General features: G+C 38.5%; 1 protein-coding gene and 1 non-coding gene across 2 annotated transcripts in view; both read left to right on the plus strand.

Annotated features, from left to right (window-relative positions):
* LOC109209338 (zinc finger protein ZPR1-like) overlaps positions 81 to 10,202 on the plus strand; it is a 15,510-nt gene continuing 5,388 nt past the window's right edge. Inside the window, exons 1-12 of the mRNA XM_019372600.1 lie at positions 81 to 357; positions 921 to 965; positions 1,360 to 1,400; positions 1,501 to 1,582; positions 3,081 to 3,125; positions 3,368 to 3,424; positions 3,757 to 3,816; positions 3,920 to 4,047; positions 7,554 to 7,821; positions 7,898 to 7,964; positions 8,642 to 8,712; positions 8,789 to 8,878. Coding sequence (XP_019228145.1) covers positions 226 to 357; positions 921 to 965; positions 1,360 to 1,400; positions 1,501 to 1,582; positions 3,081 to 3,125; positions 3,368 to 3,424; positions 3,757 to 3,816; positions 3,920 to 4,047; positions 7,554 to 7,821; positions 7,898 to 7,964; positions 8,642 to 8,712; positions 8,789 to 8,878 — 1,086 coding nt within the window. The 5' untranslated portion in view covers positions 81 to 225. The remainder of the gene's footprint in view (positions 358 to 920; positions 966 to 1,359; positions 1,401 to 1,500; positions 1,583 to 3,080; positions 3,126 to 3,367; positions 3,425 to 3,756; positions 3,817 to 3,919; positions 4,048 to 7,553; positions 7,822 to 7,897; positions 7,965 to 8,641; positions 8,713 to 8,788; positions 8,879 to 10,202) is intronic.
* Positions 9,370 to 9,442, plus strand: TRNAT-UGU. Its single transcript has one exon. It is a non-coding gene; the product is annotated as a tRNA-Thr (tRNA).

Consider the following 10,202-nt stretch of genomic DNA (forward strand, 5'->3'; position numbering starts at 1 on the left):
TTTTTGAAATTTATATTGTGTCTACAGTTACTGTCATCTTTGGCCCCTCTCGTACCCTCGTGCTTCTACTAGAGTCTTGCGCAGCTTCTTGAACCAAACTTCCAGAACCCAATATTATTGCAATCTGTCTTTCGCCACCATTAACAAGCACCTTAGAAAGCTTGCTTCCAAGTAAAAATAAGAGAAGGTTGGTTGGAAAATACATTTGATTATTTTTATTAGAGAATGGCGGGGGCTAAGGAACAGATAATGGATGTTCGGTCGGTGGTGGAAGCAGTAACAGCCGCCGGAGATGATGTTGAAATTGATACTCCTCTTTATGTCGTTGAAAGCCTCTGTATGCGCTGTGGTGACAATGTATGAAAATCTTCTTTCTCCTTTTTTGCTTCTTTTTTTGTTTTCTGTATGAGGAAAAATGCTTTTTCTTGTTTATTTTTGTGTTATTTCAGGAAAAAATGTGATCTTTTTTTCTTCTTCCTTAAAATATGGGAAATTTGCTTTAGCTGAGGAATGTAGAAGCTTTTTTTGGTTAATTTACTTTTACATAGATTATTATTTGCTCTGCCTTTGCTACAAAGTTACATTTTTGATGGAATGTTGTGTTTGCTTCAGTCTTTTCGTTTTTTTTGGAGTTAATCTGGGAAAGGAAAAACAGTGCAATAGCTTTTTAATTCTTGAATTTTCTGTAAGAGAATGGGGTTGCTAACATGAAAAATATGCTGAATCGAAGAATGCATACTTATTTTCTATAAAGTTAGCTTCTTGGTAATAAATTGTGGTGCATTGAACTCCCCCTTTTCTTTTTGCAAATTTTGGTAGAGCTACTTTAGTGAAAATTTATTGGGTTGTTTTAGTTTTATATGGAAACATCAGCAGGATACTACTCTTTGTCTCAAGGGTCTTATTGTTTCTTTTGACAGGGTACAACAAGGTTTCTCTTAACACTGATTCCACATTTTAGAAAGGTACTTGGTTTCTTTCCCCTCTTTTCTGAGGTGTTGCCTGGCTTATAGTTGTAAACAAAGAGTTGTACAGTTTTGGTTTTTCAACTACTAGAGTTTTGATTGGTCAATATTCTTCTAGAATTTAACAATACAATTAAGAAGATTGATCAGTAAGACATACTGTTATTGTCTAGTATCGGTTTCATTTCACATTAACAAGGTCTAATCCTTAACAAGCACTATTTTTACCAGTATTTTGTTTGATATTTGAAACTAAAAAAACTGCAGAATGTGGTATAGAAGTTATATCTTCTTGAAAAATTAAAATTTGACGCTTGTGTTTGACTCTTGTTTACACCCTCTCTATGTTTCATCGACGATTGCTATTCTAAAGGGAAACTAAATATTCTTCCAGATATTATTGTCAGCATTTGACTGTCCCCATTGTGGTGAAAGGTAAGGCATTTCATCTCCGAAGACACTAGAAGTTGGAGTATCTTTCGGCCCAATTACCTACCTTACCCTGTTTTTCTGCCTTTTCATTCCCTTTCTGAAGAAATAATGAAGTGGAGTTCGCTGGTGAGATTCAGCCTCGAGGATGTTGCTATAACTTGCATGTTCCATCTGGGGATCAAAAGGTATTGCCACGAGTTAGGATTTCAAGATGAAACTCTATTGCATCTGTTGACATTGCTATATGCTGGTAGATAATGTACTAAGTTGCTATATGCAATAAACTCGGTAGTTCTATTGCATTTTCCATTGAACATGGACTAACCTTTCTCCACGAAGTTCTCATGTGGTTGTTGAAGTAGCATAATGTCTTGTTGTTGCTATACAGTGCGTAGTTGCATACTTGATTCTCTTTTTAATTCGTGAGAAAAACTTTCTTTCTAGTTCTAGAGAGCTAGTAGACTTGATCAAAATCGTTGAGCCGTCTAGAATTGAAACATTGAAGTTGATATAAACTAGGAGGTAAGCAGTTGCCTATGTTGCAATGGCCTCTGGAACAAGGGGTAGTTGTTCTCTCGTGATGTTTTTGTGATACTTTTGTCATTCTTCTTCTTTTTCCAATGTTATTCTTTTAATTTTAATTAGTGATTTGGCATGCTTTGCACTATGAAGCCTGTTGTTTAGGTTCAGTGTTTGTTTTAGACTGTTCTATGGATAACATTCATGTTTTTCAACCATGTAGCTAGGTTATTGCCCTTTGCTGCTTCTTCTACATGCTCTTTCCTACTAAAAGGGAATAGAATTGTAAATAGACTAGGTCTTTGCATTCATACAGTGCTATTAGTCCTCGCTCATGCTGTGATGTAAACCCGGGCCATCCGCTGTAGAGAGTCAATGCTATTTCCACGAGTTGCAAGAGAAATCAGTTTGATCCCATGAAAGGTAGATTGGTTGATGTCGTTTTTGAAAATTGTGGGTAGAATTGTGCAATATCTCTTTTCAAAGAGAATTTGGAATAGTTTAATACGTGATTTGCTTTGACCTGGATGGAGAATTGCTTGGAATCTAGAACATACCTGATACTTGTTTCTTCAAAGCTCAAGATCATCAGAGTTGGTAAATGGAACTAAGTTGGCTCTTACTAAGGAGGAGAAAATCTAGTTTATCTACCAATGTTTGGTGTGGAATAATGTAGTTTGGAGTAGAGACCTTCCTTTCAGAGGAAAATATGAGAGGATAGTAAGTAGTTCATTGGCTTCCCCCTATCTACTTGTAGACGTGCTCTTCTCGAGCCATTATTCAGTTATCCTTAATAATATAAACCTGATACAGATACTATATGCTGGATGAGCAGACTTATTCTTTATCTAAGACTTAATCTTTAAGAATTTTCTTTCTGGAAGTGCTACACACAACCAAGACAAGGCACTTTAGCAATCCTAACAATGTGTAATTTCGCTAATGGAATTGTTGATAGGGACAAGCAGCAGTCACTAGAAAAATGCATGATTCTTCAAGATGTTGCTTTCTATGAAGCCTCTGTTTTTTTATCTATTTCAGATTGCTTTATGCATATTTTTGTGGAATAAAGAATGTTGTGTGTCCCGGGGGTGTTTTAAGGTAAAGATAACTTTTAGTTTAACTCTGCGCAAGTGTTGAATTACTGGTATTTTTAAACTGCAGATGCTCGACAGAACAGTTGTGAAGTCTGAAAGTGCTACCATCAAGGTACTTTATTAAACTCTCTTGTAACTTGTTAGGGTTTCAACATGTACACTGTAAGTAAACCTATTAAATCTCCATGTTTGATGCCGTTGTAACCAGATAAACGAATAGAAGATAATGCATCTTTTAGATGGATCTTGTATATATAACTGATTATTAAAGATGTGGCAATCAAGAATAGCTACATGTATAAGTGTAACTCGAAAAAAATAGCTTGCTTATCAAGTTATGGCTGTGCTGTGCAGATCCCTGAACTGGATTTTGAGATCCCTCCCGAGGCTCAGCGTGGATCATTGTCAACGGTATCTGCCCTTTACTTGCTTTCCTATTCAGAAAGTTATCCTGATGATTAAATCGTTGTTTTATGCTTTTGTAACAATGTTCCAATAAAAAGAACTTAGGCACGAGTCGTCCAGAAACCTTCATTCTTGTCTTTAAAATTTTTCTTTTACATCCTAATAGTGTTGGGCTAGGATTTGGAGTTTATGGTTTTGATGGGGATTCAAAAGACAAGGAAATGGGACCAGTGGTTGTTTGTTTCCCCAGCTGCAAACACAGCACACCTTAGAAAGGGAAGAAATATTTAATTTATTGCCTTTTGTTCTAATAGATGCCTCTCTGCGATGCATTACAGATAGAAGGCATACTGGTTCGAGCTGCCGACGGTTTGGAGGCCCTTCAAGATGAGCGGAAGGTGGAGTTTTCCTTTTGGTTTAGAGGCTCACGTACATTGGTCTTGTCTTTTCTTTCTTCTATATTTTTCGTGTTCTGATATTTCCATCTCATGGCTTTTGCAGAAAGTGGATCCCCAGATGGCTGAAGCAATAGATCGGTTCTTGATAAAACTGAGAGCTTGTGCTTCAGGAGATTCATCCTTTACTTTCATTCTTGATGATCCTGCTGGTAACAGCTTTATTGAGAACCCGTAAGTGACTCATTTTATATGATAGAAAGTTTCTGCTGTTGCTCTATCTAGTTATATATTGGAGAGATTCATGTCTCTAATGGAATTATAGTGCTGTATAAAAGATGATATATCATGGTTCAGTCACAGGCACTAGCACCATGTTGGATGCTGTGACCTGAAATTTCTGAACTTTCCGTGGATGGATGAGTAGAACCAAATTACTTTGGAGTATAAATTAGGAACTAGCCGTTATTCTTCCAAAAACGAAAAGCATTACCACATGTGAATATATAGGCATAAAATATACCATCAATACAGATGAAGAAATGACTGCAATCAAGCGTTAGAAGAATAAGAGAACACAAACACGACTCAAACATCAAAATTGAATTGCGGTATAGTGCTGTCTCTTTTTACTTTCTGATCAAGATTTTGTTCCATATTTATTTTCTTGTATGTTTTGGTTTTACGTCAAAGAACAATTGTAACTCACGTAAAAATGAGGAAGTGAATTACGGCCCCGTTATTGTACAGTAGTGTGTGAATCAAATGTTCTAACTGGGTAACATTACAGTACAAAATAAAAATCAAGTAGATAATTAGGACAGTACTTGCTAGATGTTAGACTTGTTTAAGTGGTACTGCTATTGTTATCCCGTGTCTTACATGTCACGGGTACAAAACCTAAAACTAAAGTAAGTACGCTGAGCCAGATTCAAAATTCTGCATAAGAACCCAAATCACATAAAATACAAAAGTTTGAGGTGCAACCTTTTACGCTTAATAACTTTTCATCTAAAGTTGAGTTTAAGTTGTAATGTGACTGATCTTTTGCTGCCTTATGCAAACTGCCTTTGTTCCTTGATCAATCAATTAATGACCTATGGCTCAATGCAGGTTGGCTATATTAATCCGCTGTCTCCAATGTGCTCTTTCACGTCCATTTCATCTCAAACCTGCATTTGTTAGTATGACAGTTAAAAAAAGTATAAGTAGGTCCCTTTCACTAAAAAGCACCTTTGTTAATATGTGGTTTAAAAAATGAGTTGGCTTATCTTTGCTAATCTCTATCCAATATGCTCTTTTCGTGTCCATTTCATCCCAAAACTGCGATTTTTAGTACTACAACAGAAAAACAACCTAGTAAAATTCCACAAGTGGGGTTTGGGGAGGGTAGTGTGTACGCAAACCTTACCCCTACCCCTACCCCGAGGGAGTAGATGGGCTATTTCCGGTAGACCCTCGGCTCAAGAAGACGAAAAGAGAGACGATATATCAGTACTATTAACTGAAACAATAGAAATAATGATAGCAACATAAGAACCAGAGAATAGATGAAAAGCAATAACAATAACCAGTAAATAAGGCCCGGATCAATAAAAAACAGGAGAATAGTGTGGACACAACATTAACCGTTAGCAGTCTAAGACAAAACCCTATCAGACTAGCGTTACACCTCTACAAAGTAGAAAAATACTCAACTACCTCCTAACCTACAACCCTAATGCTCGACCTCCACACCTTCCTATCAAGGGCCATGTCCTCGGAATTCTGAAGCCACTTCATGTCCTGTTTGATCACCTCTCCCCAATACTTCTTAGGCCGCCCTTTACCTCTTCTCGTACCCGCCAAAATCAATCGCTCACACCTCTTTACAGGGGAATCTGGACTTCTCCTCCGTACGTGCACGAACCATCTGAGCCTCGCTTCCTGCATCTCGTCGTCCATAGGAGACACGTCCACCTTCTCCTGAATATCTTCATTCTTAATCTTATCCATCCTAGTTGCCCGCACATCCACCTCAAAATCCTCATTTCTGATACTTTCATCTTTTGGATATGTGAGTTCCTAACTGGCGAACACTCAGCCCCATACAATATGGCCGGTCTAACCATCGCTCTATAAAACTTACCTTTGAGTAATAGAGGCTCTTTCTTGTCACATAGGGCTCCAGGTGCTAATCTCCATTCCATCCACCCCACCCCTATACGGTGTGTGACATCCTCGTCAATCTCCTCATCCCCTGGATAACCGACCCAAGGTACTTGAAACTACCTCTCTTGGGTATGACCTGTGAGTTAAGCCTCACTTCCCTGCACGCTTCCCTCGGCTCCCACCGAACTTGCACTCCAGGTATTCCGTCTTAGTCCTGCTCAACTTGAAACCCTTAGACTCAAGGGCATGTCTCCAAACCTCCAACCTCCCGTTGACGCCGCCTTGCGTCTCATCAATCAGAACTATGTCATTAGCGAATAACATACACCATGGCACCTCCCCTTGAATGTGGCGTGTCAGTGCGTCCATCCCCAAAGCAAATAAGAACGGGCTAAGAGCAGATCCTTGGTGTAACCTCATAACAACCAGGAAATGCTCCGAGTAGCCTCCCATTGTCCTAACTCGAGTCTTAGCTCCATCATACATGTCCTTAATCGCCCTAATGTAGGCAACCAGCACACCTTTAGCCTCCAGGCATCTCCAAAGACCTCTCTAGGAACCTTGTCATGCGCTTTCTCCAGGTCAATAAACATCATGTGCAAATCCTTCTTCATATCCATGTACTGCTCCACTAACCTCCTTATAAGGTGGATAGCTTCTGTAGTCGAACGACCCGGCATGAACTGGTTGTTGGATATAGACACCGTTCTCTCACCCTCACTTCTACCACCGTCTCCCAGACTTGGTAACTTGATACCTTTACAGTTGTTACAACTCTGGATATTACCTTTGTTCTAGTACAATGGTACGATCATGCTCCACCTCCACTTATCCGACATCCTCTTCGTCCTGAAAATAACTTCAGGTATGCCACCTTCTTCGCCTCCACTTTACGTTGGACCACTTCATTCCACCACCCGTTGCCTTTGTGCTGGCCAGAGTAACCCTTCAAGACCCCTAACACCTCTCTCGCCGCCGTCGTCATCCACATAGCTCTCGCGTCCCCATTACTCTTCTAGGCTCCCATAGCTGATAACCTCCCCTCCAACTCCTGGGCTTTATCGTCCTCGTACAAACCGCTTCTTCCTCTTTATCATGATACCGACATCCATCACCAAGAGCCTATGCTGCATCGTGAGGGTGTCACCATGTATAACCTTGCAATCCTTGCACAACCCTCTATCACACTTCCTGAGGAGGAGATAATCAATATGAGTATTCGCCACCGCACTTTGGAAAGTAAGCAAATGCTCCTCCCTCTTCGGAAAACTAGAGTTTGCAATCACCAGCTCAAAAGCCTTAGCGAAATCCAACAGCGAAGTACCTCCTCCGTTCCTATCCCCAAAACCGAAGCCGCCATGCACCTCGCCATAGTCGCCAGCAGTCGACCCAATATGGCCATTGAAATCCCCTCCTATAAATAACCAAAACTGTGATTTTTAGTATGGCGGTAAAAAAGTATAAGTAGGTCCATTTCATTTCAAAAGCGCCTTTGTTAGTATGTGGTTTTAAGAAACATACAAGTAGGCTTATCTTTGCTCCGTTCTATTATTGTTAGTCTTATGCTCAGGTGAATGCCTATCTCACAGGTTAGCTCCATCTCTTGATCCCTCATTGAAAATCACATTCTATGAGCGTACTCCTGAACAACAGGCAACTTTAGGGTATCTTGCGGACCCATCACAGGTTGGAGGACAAAGGGATGAGGTATCAACTGAGGAGATAAATAATGTTCCTCATCACCTGCTAAAGGAACCACATGGATCAGTTGGAGCGAGAGCAGGACGTCAGGCTATTGCTCAGGGTAACAGTGCAGAAATAGCTGAAGCTCTGTTTCGATATTCAGCTCCTGAAGAGGTATCCTGCAGTGGTTACTTGCATTTATATCTCTCCCCTTTAAATCTTCTTTCTGATAGCTTCCTCTTTTTGACAGGTGATGATGTTTCCATCAACTTGTGGAGCATGCGCTGCGAGGTGTGACTGTAGAATGTTTGTTACCAGTATCCTTTTCTGCATTTACACTATTGATAACCCCATGATTTCTCACTTCCACCCCACACTGTCCTTTGCCACATAAATGAAGAGAAATATTAACAGTTGCATTTGTTGTCCATCTGTTTATTTATATTTGTTATAAATTTATTTAGTTTTATCAGGGCATCTGCCTCTTAATTTATCATGTGGTGTTGCAATCATTGATAAATGTTGAGCTTAAATAATTTAATGTTATAGCTAATAATTTTCAGTTCTTGGAGGATCCCTGTATGTCTCTGTTATTAGATCTCCGTAACAGAAGGACAACCTAAAACAGTTAAATAATCTAGATGGGACTTTGTACCATGACTGTCAGCTTCTTTAGAGTGATTAGATGCAAGTAAAGAGATTTAATTGATGTCTTTTTCATCATGGAAAATTCTATTGTGATTTTTAAATCTCTTTAATGGAGTTGCATAATTTTGTCTATATAAAGAATTAATTGGCTCCCATTTTTTAGTTTTTTTTAAAGACAGAGTTCCAGTTGGTGCATGGCGGTGTTTTTTTTTTTTTTTTTTTGGGTAGTTTTGGCTTTAACTAGTTTATCTTTGTGATTTAGCATTTTTTTTTGTAAGAATAGCGACTGTCATCTGCTGCAAGCTTTTTTGCTTCTATGGTACTTGTTGGACTTAACCACTTAAAGATATTCCATACTTTCAAGAAGTAATAGTTATGGCATCCTCTTGTGATGCTTGTGGTTATCGCAATTCTGAGGTAATCACTGTCACGTGCTAGAAAAGAATAGCTTATGGAATTTATAGTAATGATGAGATTATACTCGTCTTTGCAGCTGAAACCTGGTGGTCCTATATCTGATAAGGGAAAGAAAATTACGCTTCATGTGGAAAACATTAAAGACTTAAGCCGTGATGTGATTAAGGTATAACTCTCCAGCCTATATTTGACAGAAATACTTGTGAATTATTTGTTATCTGATTTTACTTTTATTTTTATTTATTTTGGTGTTCTCTCATTCATTCTGCAATTCCCCTGTAGGAGCAACATTTTTGATTTTACTTTTAGAATTGCTCTCATACTACCAACTTTAGAGAGGAATTCCATAAAAGACGAGATCAGTAAATGACAATTAATTGAAATTGCATCTTTGTTAGACTAAAGATATATTCCATTTCCCTACTACTCTTAAGGGATTCTAATAGGCTAGAAGTCCTTCCGTCCCCTTGTGATTGTGGATTGGATGAATGAATGGATAAAATCAAAAAATAGTTTAACGAACAGTTCGAACTCGCTGGCTGACTCGATCTGGGACTTTGGCCTTGTTCTAGAATATTCAAAATAATAGTATTTAATAGTTAATAACTTTCCAATAGTTTAGTCAAATACTACGCATATAAGGTTTTTGTTATGCTGGCCCGCTTAGCTCAGAGGTTAGAGCATCGCATTTGTAATGCGATGGTCATCGGTTCGATTCCGATAGCTGGCTTTTTCCTATTCTTTTTTTTTTTTAAAAATTCAAGTGTTGTATACATCATCAGTCTGATTCTTTGTAGGACCTACCCGTAATAACGAACTTGAAAAATGGATCTCTTTACCATAAAAGATTCGTCGTTCCTGACCCTGTTTCTGTGTCTTCTCTCTAGCTGAATGCTATCTATTCATAGATATATGTTTTGGCAGCCCTTGTTAAGAAAAGAAATCCAAAAGCTATTTCAAGTAGAAAACGACCTGCTGAAAAGCGGGATATTTTATACAAATAAGTAAAGTCATTCTTCTATGTTCCAATTTTTTCCAGTCTGTCAGCCCCTACGATAAGTCATCGAAGAGTTTGTGTGAAAAATGGAATGGTTAACATTACTAATTTTAAACTCTCCCATGGTGATATAATATTTACAACCCCCATGCCACCTAAAATTCGGAGAATTCAATAAATTCATAGACCCAGGTCGACTGATCGTTCTCAGTTTTTGTCCAATCAAAAATGGTTCGGGATCTTCAATCAAATATTGATGGATATACCTCATCTGCATGTTTCTCTTCCTGTCATTTTGCCATTCAATTTGGAATATTTCAAAGGTCAATTGTTTTCTTTCATATTTACCTTTTTTGATGAGGTAAAATATTTTATTAACAGAAGGGGAGAACCCTGCATACAAACAGTATACCAGAAAAAAGAGAACCTACAACAAAATATGGTTCTCCACAAAAGAAGCCCAATCATCTATACAAAAAGGCACCTCTACGCC

This window comes from Nicotiana attenuata, chromosome 2 (genome assembly GCF_001879085.1).
Source record: "Nicotiana attenuata strain UT chromosome 2, NIATTr2, whole genome shotgun sequence".
Taxonomy (NCBI): Eukaryota; Viridiplantae; Streptophyta; class Magnoliopsida; order Solanales; family Solanaceae; genus Nicotiana; species Nicotiana attenuata.